Source organism: Kogia breviceps, chromosome 3 (assembly GCF_026419965.1).
Source record: "Kogia breviceps isolate mKogBre1 chromosome 3, mKogBre1 haplotype 1, whole genome shotgun sequence".
Classification (NCBI taxonomy): Eukaryota; Metazoa; Chordata; class Mammalia; order Artiodactyla; family Physeteridae; genus Kogia; species Kogia breviceps.
In genome coordinates this window covers 48531683-48550189 of record NC_081312.1, presented here as the reverse complement: position 1 = coordinate 48550189, position 18507 = coordinate 48531683, and the positions used below count along the sequence as shown (strand labels likewise).

General features: G+C 41.9%; 1 protein-coding gene across 1 annotated transcript; it reads left to right on the top strand.

Moving 5' to 3' along the window:
* Window positions 1-248: 248 nt before the first annotated feature.
* Window positions 249-14435, top strand: PTGER2 (prostaglandin E receptor 2). Its single transcript, XM_059057178.2, has 2 exons — window positions 249-1578; window positions 10738-14435. Exons 1-2 carry the CDS (start codon window positions 709-711, stop codon window positions 10957-10959), a joined length of 1092 nt encoding a protein of 363 aa, XP_058913161.1. The 5' UTR covers window positions 249-708; the 3' UTR covers window positions 10960-14435.
* Window positions 14436-18507: the final 4072 nt, after the last annotated feature.

Genomic DNA, 18507 nt, shown 5'->3' with positions numbered 1-18507 from the left:
ACTTCCTCCTAACTCTGGTCCCGCCTTCTTGGCATGTTTTCCTGAAAATGCTTTTAAAAAGAAAAGAAAAAGAACGTATTGGTCTTACTGCAAGCCGTCTTTGGTGTCTGTTGTTCCCTTCTTTTTCACGTCTCACGGAACTGGGTCCTCCTAACTTCTCTACTGTTGAGTGAGTCGCATAGCTCTCCCCGGCGTTGCCCGCCTTCTGTGAATCCTGTGCAGACCCCGCCAGTGCCCCGCACTCCCTCCCAGCCCTCTGCCAGGGCTAAACTCTTCCCAGCGGCGGTCAGGCAGTCTATGGGCATCCAGCAAGTCGAGCGGAGGACGAGGACCGCTGCTCCCAAGCGCTCACGCTCGCGCCTCGCCCAGCGCGCACTCCGCCCCCGCGCTCCTGGAGAGGCTTGCAGTGTGACGCGCCCACCTCCCGGCGACTCGCGGGCTCTCGCTCTGGGACAGCCGCCACCCCCCGGGAGACACGGAAGAGTCGGCGGCGGCGGCTCCCTGGGCGCGGGCCGGCGGAGGAGCGTGGGGCGCCGTATGGATGCGGCAGCAGAGCGGCTTCTCCGCGAGCCTTGGGAGACCCGGGCCGACGCGCTGGGGGCCGGCAGGGGGCTCTGGATTTCGGTCCCTCCCCTTTCCCTGGGTGTCTCAGAGCACTCCGGCTCTCAGACCCTCCTCTAGCCAGGTGCAGGCCGGAGGGAGAGGAGGATGCATCTCTTCTTCCGGCGCCCCACCATGGGCAATACCTCCAATGACTCCCGGCCAGAGAACTGCGATACTCGACAGTGGCTCCCCTCCGGCGAAAGCCCAGCCATCAGCTCCGTTATGTTCTCGGCCGGGGTGCTGGGGAACCTCATCGCGCTGGCGCTGCTGGTGCGCCGCTGGCTGGGGGACTCGGGGCGCAGCGCCGGCCGCGGGAACTCCATCTCGCTGTTCCACGTGCTGGTGACAGAGTTGGTGTTCACCGATCTGCTCGGGACCTGCCTCATCAGCCCTGTGGTGCTGGCTTCGTATGCGCGGAACCAGACCCTGGTGGCCCTGGAGCCCCAGAGGCGTGTGTGCACCTACTTTGCCTTCTCCATGACCTTCTTCAGCCTGGCCACCATGCTCATGCTGTTCGCCATGGCCCTGGAGCGCTACCTGGCCCTCGGACACCCCTACTTCTACCAGCGCTGGGTCACATGCCGGGGTGGCCTGGCTGTGCTGCCCGCCATCTACACAGTCTCCCTGCTCTTTTGCTCCCTGCCGCTGCTGGACCACCGGCCGTACACCCAGTACTGCCCTGGGACGTGGTGCTTCATCGCGCATGAGCAGACCACGTACCTGCGGCTTTACGCCACCTTGCTGCTGCTACTCATCATCGCGGTGCTCGCCTGCAACTTCAGTGTCATCCTCAACCTCATCCGCATGCATCGCCGGGGCAGGAGGAGCCGCTCCGGGCCCTCCTTGGGCAGCAGCCGGGGCGGCCCTGGCAGCCACAGGAAAGGGGAAAGGGTATCCATGGCGGAGGAGACGGACCATCTCATTCTCCTGGCTATCATGACCATCACCTTCGCCATCTGCTCCTTGCCTTTCACGGTAAGTCGCTCCCTTTGTTTCCACAGAGGAACTGGGCAGTCTTCTCACACTCTCCCCTCTCACTGCCACCCTTTCCACCAGCACACACATTTTGCAACTTGTAAAATTATGGCCTCATTTGTGAAGGGTCTATAGGGTCTTCCCCTCTCACTTCTCACCTTTGCCCCACTTCCTACTTCCCTAACCCCAGCAAACAGGCATCTCTATGCTAGTACTTCTCATTTAGCAACACAGTCCCCCTGAAAGGGAGTCTTGGCTCTTCACTAAGCCAGCACAGACTGCCACCCTAGAGCCCGAAGCCGCTGTACAAGGCCAGTCTGGCTTAGTACCTGATGAAGAAGCAGCCCCTTCCACCTCTGGATAGTTGTCAGTTACAACCTGACTTCCCTGAGCTGTAGTTTGCCTACCGGTGCCCCCCCATCCACTGGTGCTGGTTCTCCAGGCTCTACCTTCTATTTCTCCCAGAGCAAAATGTAATACTCAACCCATAGCATTCCAGCTGACATTGAGAATGGTCCCAGGTGAGAAGGGTCCATGTTGCCAGAAGTCCAGAGCATTCATTGTCTTAAAAGTTCAACAAAACCTAGTTTACAGATTTCCCAAACTACATATTGGGATTATAACTCTTTGTTGCCGTGAACATTCATAATATGTTCATAATGATAAATAGAGGAAAGGCTGCTTGCTTGGAGGAACCCCTTGCCTAGGTTCTGGGCTGGGTGCTGCCCCGGTTGGGGGCAACATCAGTGGTTAGTTCCATGATGCTGTGAGTTTGAGCCTCCTAAGGTGTAATGTGGGTAGCAGAGCCTGGGATGTATCCGAGCATGTGCTGGCCTCTTACAGAGAAATGAGAGCTCAGTTTTAGCAGCTCTGCTTCCTAATCTTCAGACGCACGAGACTGACCCTACAGGGAATAAGCAGTTGGCAGTGACTCTCACCTGACACAGTCTTGGAGAAAAGAAAAAGATAAACGATGCTGCCATTGGCCAGTGTGACCTGTAGAAGCTGAAGAAGTGACTTTATCCTACTTCCCGACTCCCTCACTGCTTTTGATTATCTTCATAAACTCATCCATAGGGGTGGGAGAGGACACAGGATCCTAAAAGCCTAGATATTACCCTCCCACACACACAAATTCACTCCCTTTCTTACCTATGTTCTCTCCTCCCTCGTCCCCACTGTCCTTACACTTCTGCCCCATCTTCTGTCAGGGTAGAAGCTGCTCTGAATCAATAAGTTACACTTTAAGAGGAATGAGATGGAGTATGTACTTCATTTTATAAAATGAAGTAGGATGTGGGAGGCTGCATCTCCCATTCCCTGAGCTGGGGAGTTTGCAACAGAAGTGCTGTGAGGTAGAAACCTACATGGCTTCCACAAGTTTATTTTGTTTTACTTGTAGAACTACATTAGGAGCTAAATTAACTTTGGGGGGTTGGGACTAGGATGCAGAACATACATGTATCTGTGAGAGAAAGCATTTCAAGTTCCACTAAACAACTTAGAATTTAACATGAGAGACATAAACCATTTCTGAATTGGGGGGGTACCTGTTTTGGACTGGTGGGAATCAGGATGTCAGTTCTTAGAGTTTTATCTCTCATTTGTGAGTGTATACGTATAAAAATACCTTCCACCCTCAGCTACCTAAATAGCTTGGGAACAGGCTCAGAGGTGACCACACACTTGTGAAAAGGGTTGTTATTCCCTTTCTTCCCTTTGAGGAGGAGAGCAGGAGGAAAAGTTCTCCCCCCTTGATCATGACTGACCCGCAGCATAAACTATTTTTTTAAATAAAGGCAGTGATTTTCAATAGGTTCCCCTGTTTTCAAGTAAATTTGCCTTTTGTCATGAGAATTCCATCATTGCCATATGTTGATTTTCAGATACACACACTCCTTTCATTTACTATTAAGCCAGGGGCAACTCCAGAGTTGCCAAATGGAAGAACTAGAAGTCTGGTTAGAAAGGGTGGGGATGTAGGAAGTTTGCTTTGAAGCTGAGTTTTTATTTGAGTGCCTGTTTATGGCTTTGGGGGGCCAGATGAAGATTATGAGGGGGCTTTAGCTCCTTCAAGCCACTCCTTGGCATTGACAGTATCAGCAAATATTATCTAGGGTCTCTTCTGCACATATGCATGGCAAAGAGTCCCAGACAAAGAGCGGGAAAAATGCCCAGTATTAATGTAATCTAGAAAGTTGGCCACGGTGACTTCTTGCCTTGGGGCTAACATGACACATTTTTACAGGTGAACTACAGATAACCCAGTAGGTGCAAAACAGATATTTGAACTGTACCCTAAATGAGAAGTATCAAGTCATCTCTCAATAGGGAAATTTACTTTGACCATTGACTAATTTTATTTTATTACTAGATTATTGATACTTGTTAGTATCTTTCATTTGCATAGCACTTCAAGCACTATGAATTGCTGCACTATCCAGAATTTAGTTACTTCTTGGAAGGCTTATCTGACAATTCAAAGCTCAAAGTTACTGAATGGTGCATTACATTCTGCTATTTCAGAATGTTTGGCGTGTGTCCCTGGGGGGTGCTTTTCCCCCCATGTCCTTTTATTCTACTTGGCCCACACTAAAATTGTGGTCAGAAATGGCCTACACCAATCTCCCGCCCAAGGCAGGAATCATTTCCACATATCCTAACCCGGGCTCTGATAGAAAAGGCAAGGGCTTCTGGTTGCCTTCAGAAATTCCCCTGTTCTTCTAAAATAGCACACGCAGCCCAATAGAAATAGAGTATGAACCACAAATGCAAGCCACGTAAGGAATTTCAAATTTTCTTGTAGCCACGTGACAAAAAGTAAAAAGAAACAGATGAAAAAATTAATTATTAATATATTTTATTTAACCCAGTATATCTAAAATATTATCGAGGCAAAATGTATCAATGTAAAATAATTATTAATAAACTATTCCAACTAATTTTCTTCCTGTGTCCCAGAAAATACTAGCAATCTACCCTGTCTCTGCCTCTTTCTAACTCGGGATAACAGAACTGCTTTCTGTGGCCCTCAAAGTGGGCCATGCCACTGGCCCAGCAAGGAGAGCTCACAGCTGTGTACCCAGTGGGACAACAGCCTAATCAGCACTCCAGGAATGAAAACAGGGGAGAGGGGAATTGAGGAAACCTGAACTGCTAACGAATGTCAGCCATTGTCCCAAGGTGTGGGCAGGTTATAATTACTGCTTCCTCCAAGAATGCCAGTCTAGGACTTTCAAAGTTTGGGAATTGAAACTCAAAATGTTAAATGCCCAGCACGCTGTAATGAAGTCAAGTTCAACTTCAAATGTCATTATTATCAACATCAAAATGGCTAACATTTTTTTAAACAACTTTATTGGAGTATAATTGCTTTACAATGGGGTGTTGGTTTCTGCTTTATAACAAACTGAATCAGCTGTGCATATACATATATCCCCATATCTCCTCCCTCTTGCGTCTCCCTCCCAAACCTCCCTATCCCATCCCTCTAGGTGGTCACAAAGCACCGAGCTGATCTCCCTGTGCTATGTGGCTGCTTCCCACTAGCTATCTCTTTTACGTTTGGTAGTGTATATATGTCCATGCCACTCTCTCACTTCATCCCAGCTTGCCCTTCCCCTCCCCGTGTCATCAAGTCCGTTCTCCACGTTTGTCTTTATTCCTGTCCTGAATGGCTAACATTTTTGAGTGCTAATTTTTACATACATTAGTCCATTATCTTCACAACAATCTGTCAAATAGGTAGCATTTTTACTCCCATTTTACAAATGAGGCAAATAACTTACCCTGGGCCCCACAGCTAGTGAGTGAGTACTGGAGCCAGGATTCAAAGCCAGGCAGCTTAAGCACAGAGCCTGTGCTTTTAATCACAATACTGTCGGAAAGTACTCATTTCAGGGATAACAGATGAGAAGATTAATCCAAGATTTATAAGAGAATTGTGAAGATGTTATAAATAGCTGGCCCACTTTGGCTCTTAATTTCAACTTCTAGCTTTAAAAATACAATGGCAAAGACCTTTTTCTCCATATCAGATGGGGCCTGAGCTGGGGCCAAGGGTACAGTTTCTTTTTTCTTCTGCACTGACCTATGCATTAAAAGTCTGAGTCTGAGATTTTAGGAGATCGGCTAGTGTAAATGCTGTTCTAAATTAAGAAATAATCAGAGTACCCCTCATATAAAATTTTCTGTTGGTACACATAAGATATAACTGATATGTTAAAAAAGCATTATTTTGGCGATCCAATATAAAGTTATGCATAGGACCAACAACATATTCCAAACTGTTTATGCACTAAAGGAATATTGTATAAATTAATACATTCCTCATGTTTATCAGATATTGTCATCATTTCACAGTGATAAATAAAAACATTCTTCCTGAAATGAAACAGGACACAGGAGATACATCAGACCTCCATTCTTGACTCAGATACTGTTTGTCTCTTAATTTCCAACCCATATCTAGCCATTTTCTCACTACTTTACTAATAATTGTGAATAACTTCTGGTCATTTTAAACTGTTTTCCCCATGCCATTAGGATAAAGTGCCTATGCATTTTATTCAGTTCTAAAATTTCAAGAGTGAACCATTGACTCATTCTAAAATGTCTTCATCTTTAGAAATTCTTTAGGGCTATAATTTCTAGGTTACTCTGATTAGTGGAAATCTGATCTTTGAAATACAGAACAAACTTAAGTAAACAGTACTGGAGTTTTCCATTCATTCCTGGTACTCTTTATGTAAAATGTAACATGAATCGGGGTTGTAAAACTGATTTGAAATCTGTCAGTTACATGCACAGTATCACAATTCTAGTAGGGATGAAAGAGAAATTCAGAAATCTCTATGCATAATCAAAACAAACTTTGCCTGGTGATATTTTGAGTTAATATCCATGTACTACTGGAAGCCCCTTTATCATTCATACATCATCAATGATGTGTTTGGGGATTGTTGAAAGAGTTTTAACACACCTTACCTTTTAAGAGAAAGTTCTTCTATATGAGTGTTTTCACTTGACACCTTTTCCTTTGCCATTTGATATTATGAAATTGTGGTTGTAAATAATGACATAATTACACTGAGTTTAAAAAATTTAGACAGCAAGAACTATGGTCCTTTTCCCTAAAGAGAAGTGGTGAGTTATGTCTACGTCTTTGGTCAAGGTGACCATCACTGCCTGCCATCTAGCTGTGGAAAGGGTAGAAGAAAGAAAAGACCCAAAGAAAACCAAGTAGCTACTTAGATATAGCCATGGTTTTTAAATCTATAAACAGGAGCAGTAATACCCATAAATCTTTGTGACACATTTGGAAAAAAGTCTCCTACAAACCCATAATCAGTCAGTGGTGAATTTCATGTGAGACTTTATATCATAGGCTTTTTATATAGATGGTGGCAGAGTGTGTAGTGGCTAAGAGGAAAGTCTGGGTCCTGCTGCTATAATTGCATGGCTTCCCTACTTACCTGCGGTGTGATTTGGGACAGGATAACGAATTGTCTGAGCCTTGATCTCCTCCTTACTAAAATGGGAGTAATAACACTTTACAGGTTTGTATAAAGATTAAACACAACAAGACACAAATTGCTTAGCACCATGCCTGGCATACAGGTATTCAGTAAATATTAGCTACTCTTTCCATAGGATTCAGTTTCCAAAGGAAAATCATTGTATATTAATGACCAGGAACTGAATTCTGGAAGCTCCATGTCATTTGTTTGATTGGCCAGGCCTAAGTGGGTCTTTTGTTTTTAAGTGTGATAAATGAATAATTTTCAACTATTTCAATTTTGGGGTAAGGGTCTAAAGCAGTGGGTCTCAACTTGGCCTGCATATTAGGATCACCTGGGGGGCTTTAAAAGCCCTGACACCTGGGTTACAGCCCAGACTAATTAAATCAGAGTCTCTGAGAGAGGTAGCAAGCTATCAGAATATTTTTATTTCTTTATTTTTAATTTTTTTCCATCAGAATATTTTTAATTATCCACAGGTGATTTCAGTGCACAGCCAAATAAATTTCTCATTTACTCTAAAATTCTGAAACCACTATGTAGTCACATTAAAGGTAGGAAAGTAGCTGAAAGAAACGGTGCCAGGTCAGTGCCAAGATAAAGTTTTCCATGGAGGTGGCAAGGATTCTATGGAAGACAAAAGAATACTAATTTTCCCCTGTGCCGCTTTCCAGGTATCACAACAAGCTGTGTATTCTTAGCAAAGCCCTATAGAGAGAGTCTGTCCTAAGGAATTAAAATTCACTAGGCTGGTTTATATTGGTCCTTGGTATTTTTCTCATAGCATATTTATTTGTAGTATGTACAAAAGCATGTATAAATTTTACCAGCCTCTGAAGCTGAAGTCCAGAATACCACCGAAACATTATTAATTAATTGACTTCTATCCATTGTGTCAGCCTTTAATTAAAATCCAGGATCAGCTGGAGGGAGAGAGGGATGGGGAGTTAATGTTTAATGGGTACAGTTTCAGTTTAGGAAGATGTAAAAAGTTCTGGAGATGGATGGTGGTGATGGTTGCTGTTCCCTGTTCTTTTTATATGATGGTCAGTCAAGTGCAGCCACAAGAGGAGACAGATGCTCCAGGAAACACAGTTTATCAGACTCACAGGTCTGCAAAACAGGAAGCACTGCTTAACGTGCAGGGCCACATGAGGAAGTACCAGTGAAGGTCAGAAGGAAAAAGGAGCAGGAGCTGGAGAGAGCCTGGGCCACAGACTTTACTGGAGTTTCCGAGGGAAAGGCAAGGCAGAGTAGGGTGAACAGTTTAGGACTGGCTATTTTGAAGCATTTCGACAGGCTCTAAGCTATAGAGTAGCCCCTAGTCAGCCCGTACCAGGCCTTGGAATGATTAAAGCTGCCTCCCTTCTAGGGGTAAAGAGCCACACAGCGGGGCTCTGCATTGGTTAGTTTGCATATCAAACGATTGCTCCTGGGTGAGCCCTTGGCTATCTCTAAGAATTGGCTAGCCCTGGAAGGGGCAGTCTCTCTCCAGCCAGAAAGTTTTTATGACGTCAAAACATCATAATATACAGAAAATAAAAATACAAACAGTACAGTTGCACAACAATGTGAATGTACTTAATGACATTTGAAAATGGTTACAATGGTAAATTCTATGCTATGTATTGTATAATTTAAATTAGAAAGAAAAAACCCAGGGTCCACAAGGTCGAAAATGGTGAACTCTAGGAAAAAGCCAAGAACCAAAGGAAAAAAAATGGAGAGGTAGGAGAAGACAAAACTTACATCGAGAACTTCAAGGTTCTCTGAAGTATGTCTCTTTTCCAAGTGTAAAAGAGGAGATGATCTTCTACAACATATTGGCTACCTCCTAAAATGCAAATTTTAAGCATTTCTAAAAATTACTCAGCACAGTGGATGAAAAGGAAAGAAACAAATAGTACAGAATTGCTTCATCCTCTGAAACCATTTTTCACTCCTCATTGGTCTGTCACACTCTAAAGAGATCAGGAACTATGGTTTGGGTTATTTGCCACTGAAAACCTGACTCATCTTCATGTGTGACCCATAACACTAGAGGCTGAGCCCTCTCTACATGACTCACTAGACAATCCAGTATTATATTCTTTGGCAAAATTAGATCTAAACTCAACTACAGACTTTTTCTACAACAATGCTCAGGTGTGTGTGTGTGTATGTGTGTGTGTGTGTGGTGACTAATATATTTTAATCTATCGGTTTTATGTACAATGTTATCCTGAATTCCTAAACTTCAAAATCGCTCCTTAAATACACCATATAAGTACTATCAATTTCTCATCCAAAATAGTTTAGCTGACAAGAAAAGTATTGCTCCCTTGCATATCCCCACCTAACTTTCCTCTTCTCTGTATACTCAGGGACATCCACCATGAGTTCTTTCTTTCTTTTTTTCCTTTACTCATCTGCCAAGTCTTTTCTCCATTCCCTTAAGCCAAGAGTCTCTGGCATAAACACCTATGGCTGCCAAACCTTCCTGATATTGTCCTAACATAAGCAACCCAAAGATGACTACACTTCTCCCTCCCTGCAATTTGCTTTGTATATCCAGTTGCCAGATGCCTGCAGAGTAAGTAGTAGGGGAAAAAGGAAACAAACCATTCCTTCTTCTGGCAAGGGAGAGTGTAGAAAAGAAGGAATAGCTCTCTAACTCACCAGCTGCCTTTGGTAAGAAAGTCCCAGGAGCTCTATAAACAACTGGTTTCAAACGACTAGGTGTGATTTACATGTTCCTCTCTTTTCTGTAAGCCACGTGGAAATGTTTGATCTTTATCAAGCATGTACTGGTCCATTCTCTGCAATCTGACCAAAAAGTTGTGTTGTTCCCTAAATATCTAAGAAATCAGATGAGAGCCATTATACCGCTTTGAGGACATTGGCCAATGCGTAAAGATGTGTCAGCTTTCCGGTGTTTAGGACTTTGTTCGGAAGACCTTTGGTCTAACATAGGCGACCTGGTTGTAGCACACGGTGAGCGCTGCTCTGGCGTCAAGGGACTTGGAATTTGTGTCCTGAGTCGGCCACTAACCAGGCCGACTGGGAACTTGGGCAAGTCCCTCACCTTCTCTGCACCGTGGTGTCCTCACTGGTAAAATGGAGATGATAAAGAATAACGTTGGGGGGGCACTTATTAAGTGAGCAGTTTTCAGTAGCTGACCTGGATGATTTCCTGTCATCCTGCCAACAACCCCAAGAATAGGTATTGTTATCTTATCACCCATTTTAAAGATGCAGAAGTGAAGGCACAAAAAGGTTAGTTTTCTTACTTATGGTCCCAAAGCTATCTGTGGAGCTAGGATTCAAACCTAGGCAGCCCAATGGCCAGAACACAGGCTCTGTTGTGTGCCCTCTCACTGAGTTGTTGTAATGAAGCCAGATTCCGTTTTTGGAAGTAAATGCAACATGTTGTTATTAACTCACTTCCTCATCCGTCAGAAAGAGATAATACTTACGTTTCAGAGTGTCTGTTAAGACATAAACATGTGCAGAGGAGTGAGATTTTGCTACCTCTCTCTCATCACTACAACCACACATAAAACAAGTTTTGCTTTTCAATCTTAAGAAATTGCATATGGTCTAAGCCTGTCCACTGTTACAATGTAAAACTAACATCCTTTTCCCCTTTTGCTTCTTACAGATTTTTGCATATATGAATGAAACCTCTTCCCGGAAAGAAAAGTGGGACCTCCAAGCTCTTAGATTTTTATCAATTAATTCAATAATTGACCCTTGGGTCTTTGCCATCCTGAGGCCTCCTGTTCTGAGACTAATGCGTTCAGTCCTCTGTTGTCGGGTTTCATTAAGAACACAAGATGCAACACAAACTTCCTGTTCTACACAGTCAAATGCCAGTAAATAGGCTGACCTTTGAGGATGGTAGTTAAGAAGTGCTTAGTTAGCCAGCATCTGGAAGATCATTTTGAAATGGTTCCTTGGAGAAATGGGAAAAAGTCAGTTTATAAATACAATGAAGCTACCCTAATAAAACAGAGTAAACAAACATTTCAGCAGTGGTTTGGGCTACAGACATGCTGACAAGGCACTTCATGGAAGGTATCGGAAGGATCTATAAAACCTACCCTCAAAGAACACGTTCCATGGCCTTTAGAGGAACAACCAATTGCATTTAAGATCCAGTGCCTTTTGATTTAAGCTTTCCTGTTGAATGAGAAAGCATGTAGTTTTGTAATTTGTTTAAAACCCTAAATAGCTACTGTGTTTTCTGTTTTAATCTTCTAGGCTAGTACCATTATAAACATACAGTGTACAGTCAGACCAGATAAAACTTCTTACATATTCTCTAGGAAGTAGATATGTGCAAGCAACCAAGCCTGGTGTCTTGTGATTGTCCTTTCCTTGGACAATGAGTCTGAAAATTAGAGGTACTTTGTACTGTATGTTTGTGTATGTGGGAGTACTCTCTTTTTACGCCAGTATTACTCAGTATTACTGAGTAGGCTGAGCTAGTTAATGTCAGCTTTTTCACCATCCACAAGAAGCTGTGTGTCAGAGTGTCAGGTTATTTATTTTATAATGTGTGCCCTGCTAATAGTAACCAAAAAGGCTAGGAATTTTCCTCTCAAAAGTAAATAGTAGACTATTAAGAGAGGTAACTCTGACTAGTATTCTTCATTCTATTTCCAGGGAATGGTATATGTGGCTATGTCTCAAGCCAAATATTAGGATTAAAAACTGAAAAATCTGGTCAGTTTTTCAGATACACTGGAACTCTTTTAATGCTGATGTTGAGGCCATAACTAACATCTACTTTATAGGATGGTTGTATTGTAGCAAAATTCATCTGGGAAATATGGCTTGACTCATACTGTGTAGGAAATCATGTAACAGTGAGTCATATCTTAATATATTTCTAAATCTAAATGTTTATCATTACGTAAACTCGGCATAAAATATTTCAGTGAATTTGCACTGTTTAATCATATCTTTTTTTTTTTAACATCTTTATTTGAGTATAACTGTTAATCATATCTTAGTTACAGTGTAAACTCATCTGAAATGTTCCAAAAATAAACTATGAAACAAAAAATTGAAAATGGGATAGTAGGTGATGAATTCCCCCCAAACAACAATTTATAATTAGTGTAGATAATAATAATTTTTAAAATGAGATAAAAATGGAAAATTTTCATTTAATTTGGCAGGTTTTTGAAGTGTGGTTGCATTACAGATTAGAGTTTGAAATATTCAATACAGTACTTGGTATTAGAGGATATTTTTTCCCTTATACCATCATTTTTGAAATAGCGGACACCTTATTTTTTTGCAGTGAGTGTTATTACAGCATAGTTGTAATAAAAAACCAAAAAAGAATGTTAGTCTCATTGAGTTGCTTACGCAAAACTATTTCCTATAAGTAGTTATCAGACTAGATGATCACTTAGGAGTGATTCCAGATCTATCTAGAAATCAGTGTATTTTGACACAATCTATGTCAAATCATCCCTTATTTTAAAAAGAATAAATGAATGGTTTGCTTTCCTACTAATTTAAACAAACCAGGCAAAGTTTAACTTAGCTAAAATCTGGACATGTAAATCAATCTTCCCTGTCCACCAAATATTCTAGAGTTAAGAAATTGTTCTAAATAGGATTAACTAGGCTCATGGGTAATTCCTAAACATAAAATTCTAAAGTTACTTTGAATCTGGAAGATTAATTTCCTTTATCAGATGACTTTTTTCCCCTCCAAATGAAAATGTTAAGTACAATCATTCACCGTACCTCACCACCCCCCAAAATTCTCGAGTAATGCCTGAGAACTTAAAAACACAAACTTGGACATAATATCACTAGTGGGAACAAAATTTTCACTCTGTGGTCCCAAAATATGAGTTTAAGTCATTAAGAACTGATAGATTTCCAGAGCTTTGATTCCTAGTATACTCCTGTTCCTTGTACTGTGTTAAATGACTAAATCCTGTTATTTCATCTGCACTGATATTTACATAGAAGGAATTGAAAGTTAAAATCCTATGTAATCCTATGTAGTACTATTCCATTAATAGTAAATCACTTACTATTAATGGAAATTTCAAGGTAATAGAAAAAATTATTTATATTGGATATGTAATTTTTTAAAAAAATTTTTAAATATTAAAAAAAATCACATCACATCAGACGTACCTGTTTAAATTTACTGACTCATTTTCAAGTAAAATAAAAAACACAGAATTTAGCCTGGTATATCAGAGAACTGAATTGTGATGAAAAAAGACCTAGATTTTATTCTTTGCTCCTGACAGTCAGTGGAATGAAAAGGGAGAAAGAAACTATAGTGGATATTCAACTCAGAATGCCAGCCCTAACTTTAGGTGTCCAGAAATGAGATGAGCCAAAGCAGTCTATACTGAGCTGAATTTCCTGAATGGTTCACTGTGCCCCCAGGTCATCTTTCCCAAGAGAAAACTGGGAAACTCTGGTACTAAACTGTGGCCTTGAATCTCCAAAGATCCTGATAGGGCCTGAGTTTGCTTAGAAACTATAGAAAACCTCCAAAAGACTTGAATCTCAAAGTGGTCTGGACCCATGACAACCTAAAGCCAGAGCAAGGCTCTAGAAACAGTACCAACCCAAAACTGCCATGCTGGCAGAGGCTGTGAGCCCTGGGCAGGTGGAGGGAAAATCCGATCCACAACACTACTTTCCAGTGTAATTCAGTTCAACTGTTGGTGCCCCTGCCGGCTCACATCAGTGCACTTTGAAAGACGGATTGCCCTCTTGCTATTGTAATGTCAACTCTGCTTTGAACCAAGAAAAAAAACAACATATTCAAGTTTGGAATTCGATGACTTTGAAAGACAGGGGAAGACAATTAGCTCACACTTAAGATGAGGGTTTTTTTTTTTTACTTCACTTAGCCAAATCTAATGGTTTAAGCCAAAAATAATGGTTTTCTGAAGTTGGGAAAAGCCCCTACTTGAGTCATTCACAGAGAAACAGTCTTCCCTGCAAATGTAATATGTGTGGACTTGCAGTACCTACTCATGATGACCCATTGGAATTCCTCTCTGATTGCACGTTTAAAATATAGCTATAATCATTATACTAACAGCATTATCATTGATTTTTTTAAAATTTACAAAGCATTTGATCACCTGAAATACACACTATGGAAATAGATGTCATTTTAGCAATTCACAGAAGCTATAGTCTAATTTATACATGGGAACAAGGCCATGTATTGGGCATTAATTTTTATTTCAGAAAGTTATTTTCTGGTTTTATGATTTTTATTGTAAGTAAATTTTCTTGAATTATATTTTTATATTTCCTATAAAATGTATGTACAATTAAAGGTCAGTTTGGGTGGTTTAATTCTGTGATCTGTGTGTTTCATTTTTTAAAATATGCCAAGTCAAACAGATCAGTGATGATTCCAGCAGAAAGAGCTGGCACATTGAAAAGGGCAATTGAGCACTGTTGACTGAAAGGAATATCTACAGAGGGAAGGGCAGGGTTAAGGGAATCAACAAGGGTTGGTGGAGGAGCCCTTGGAAGCTGTTACCACTCCCAGGCCTGAAGGGACAAGGGAGGAGCCATGAAAGCTGTGTCCCACCCAACATAAGTTATGGCCTTAAATAGGGAAGCATAGCTGCTGCCAAACCACAAGGAGGGAGGGAAGGGACTACCTTCCCGGAAGATCTTCCTGCTCTTCTGCCTGTTCCTCCCATTGGCCAAACCCAACTATAATCCAGAGAGTAAGGGGAACCTGGGTAATGCAGTCCATGAAGACCACAGTACAGGTGGAGAGTAGACTTAGAGGGGCAGATGAAGAATATCCAGCATAAGGAGATTAAAAATATGTTTTCCTTTTTAAAATTACACCAGCAGCTCTGTGGTGACCTAAATGGGAAGGAAATCCAAAAAAAAAAAAGAGGGGGATATATGTATATGTATAGCTGATTCACTTGGCTGTGCAGCAGAAACTAACACAACATTGTAAAGCAACTATACTCCAATAAAAATTTTAAAAAATAAAAAAATTACACCAACACAAAAACTGAAAACACAGAATGGGCAGCCTTTCGTTCTGCCTTCTACTCCAAATAGATATCCTCTAGCAAGCTTGGGGAATAAGCATCAGCCCCACGTGTATGGAAAGGGATAAAATACTATAGATTCCCTTACCAAAATATTTATCCTAGACCCTGTTCCCTTGAGGCTCAGCATTTACATTTATCCAACCCCGGAGGCAGTTTATATGATTGGAGGAGAGAAAGGAGGTCCCACCGAAGCATCTTTCTGCTTTCCCTGCCCACAGCAGTACAGCGTAATAGCTCTTCCTAAGCAGAAGAAAGGGTGATAGTCACACATACTGGTCTAGCAATCAACCGAAGCTTACTTTTAAGAAGGACCACAGGAGTGAGAAAAATCTAGAAAAATACCATTTAGTGCTGAGGGTAGGCCATATCCCCAAACTTAACATAAGCTGGAATGCATCTACACAGCTATTGTAGAGAAAGAGTATATATAGCAATTCAGCAATTCTGCATAGTTTAAAATGCTGGTAAAAATACCAAGAAAAAGCAAATTTTAACAAAATGGAAAAAGATTGGACAAAGCAAGGCTCCTAAGGCCATCTGTCCGTGTTGCCCTTACTGCTACCACAGGATTTGTCTTTACTCCCTCTTTAGTCTCCTCCCTTTATCCCTTTCTGGAGCATACTTTTCCTTGCAGACTAACCCCTTTTCCCCTTCTACTGGGTCCTATCATCTTTGATGCACACTCTCAAAGTTTCCCCTTTCAGCAAACTCTGGATTTATCCAGGGGATATTAAAGATGTGTGACACTGCCGGTGGTGTTCTCAGACAAGTTATTTAACCTCTCTGACTTTCAGTTTCCTCATCTATAAAGATAATAAAATTATCTACCTCTGTAATTATTATAATTATTTTGAGGATTAAATGAGTAAGTACATACAGCACATTCAGCACAGTGCCTGGATGCGGTAAATGCAAATAAGGTTAGGGATTAGTACTTTCTCAGATGCCTGGTTCAATGACCCCTCTGACCTCTTCACACACGTCTGACTCAGATTGCTCATTCTTAATGCCGGTCGTGGAGCTGGGGTCATGGCATCTATTTATTAACTCTGGGCAACTGTTAAGAACGAAGACGATAATAAGTATGCGGGATGAGTTTGTATTTCAGAGAATGCAATGAAAATTGGTACAATGGGACAATGTAGAGGACCCAGAGTCCTAGGTAGAATGTTAGAGTTCTAGGTGTAGGAGCACTCCAGACTTCTCTAGGCAAAACTTTCATGCTTTCTTCAACTGTCCCTTATGTGACACCCCACCATTTTGGTGCCCTCTTCCAGATCTTCTCCAAGTTACCAATGTCCGTCTTAATATGTTGGGCCAGAACCAAACATCAAGAAATAATTCTAAACCAGTCTTTCCAGGACTTAGTGCTGATGTGTCAGTTGCTGGCTTGATCTGGATATTATCTTTCCATTAATGTAACCTGAGATTACAAAGCTCTGTGAGCAACTGGGTTATACCTTTATATCATTCAACAAATGAAAGAAGCACCAGCTTTCCACTTTACAGAGAGGAAAAGTGGGCATGCAGGAGGGAAGTGAGTTGCTCACTATGGACATCCTCATAAGATACCGTTATGCTTATGGCTGTGGCGATGACCTTGCTGCCTGAGACCACACAGTCATTTGGTTTCTCATTAGTCATTAGCCTGTGAGTTCTTGGGTTGAATCTGTAGACTAGTGATGGGGAGCTTCGAACTTATTAGTCAAGCCTTGTCTATTGTGTTAACAACTTGGACCTTGAGATGATGTGGAACTAGGTGCCATTGCTGGACCCCAAAGAATAATTTTTTCCTTGAAAACGGTACTCACTACTTTTAGTTATCAAATGATATTTTTGCTAGAATTAACTGACCAATGCTCACCTCAGCCCTAAAAGTGTGCCTGATCTGTCATGATAAATTAAACATTCAAAAATTCAACAGCTGCACAATTAAACTTTGGAAGACATAGCTGAGATTATCTTTCAGCTCTTAAAAAACTCAACATGGCTTCCCTGGTGGCGCCGTGGTTGAGAATCTGCCTGCCAATGCAGGGGACACGGGTTCGAGCCCTGGTCTGGGAAGATCCCACATGCCACGGAGCAACTAGGCCCGTGAGCCACAACTACTGAGCCTGCGTGTCTGAAGCCTGTGCTCTGCAACAAGAGAGGCCACTATAATGAGAGGCCCGCACACCACGATGAAGAGTGGCCCCCACTTGCCACTAGAGAAAGCCCTCAGACAGAAACAAAGACCCAACACAGCCATTATTAATTAATTAATTTTTTAAAAACTCAACATGTCCACATTAAGAGCTCAGAGGAACAAGCCAAAAGCCATACACCTTTAAAAACTCAACATTAACTTTTTATGCTTTTAAAAGTAAATGTCCTCATGTTATTTGTAAAATGAAAGACACAATAACCAAAACACGCCAGACTGAGTACTGTGGTGTACTACTCTTTGACCTGTAAAAATGAATCTTTCTGGTGTGAGTAGGTGTTCCGATAAAAGCAGAGCAAGCTTAACTATAAACTAGAGATCCTCCTCTCTTTACTACCTATTATGGTGACTGGCGAGTCAGACGCCCACTTCTGAGAGGAAACACTAGCTCAGATGTTCACATTTTCTTGTGACATGCCAGTTTGGAAAACTAAGGAAGGTGGGGAGAGTCAGATTCCTGTCTACGTTCTACGAATTTCTTCTGTGTTCTCAATTAAGTTATGGTGAACCACAGGGGCTGCAAAAAAATACTAAGCGAGGAAGCACAATTACCTTGTGTTATCAGTATTAAAACCTTTTAAAAATAATGTCTTGCCTTTAGTTTATCTTACTCGAGCATGTTAAAATGCTATTTAAATACTATTTAAAATGCTTCATAATAGGAATTTTGGATTAAGAGACAAAACACATGGGGAAAAAAACCCGATCACATTTTTAAAAATATAAATTTATTTATTTATTTATGTTTGCTTGCGTTGGGTCTTCGTTGCTGCGCGTGGGCTTTCTCTAGTTGCAGCAAACGGGGGCTACTCTTCGTTGCAGTGCACAGGCTTCTCATTGCAGTGGCTTCTCTTGTTGCAGAGCATGGGCTCTAGGCACGCAAGCTCAGTAGTTGTGGCACACGGGCTTAGTTGCTCTGCAGCATGTGGGGTCTTCCCGGACCAGGGATCGAACCTGTGTGCCCTGCATTGGCAGGCTGATTCTTAACCACTGTGCTACCAGGGAAGTCCTTGATCACTGTTTTTTAAACCAACACCCCGAAAAGTTCATTAAGAATGGTGAAACTGGGATTTTGGAATACAGACATCTGATGGATGAGATCTCCCTGCACGATGCGTCCCTATTCCTGAGGTCCCTCCCC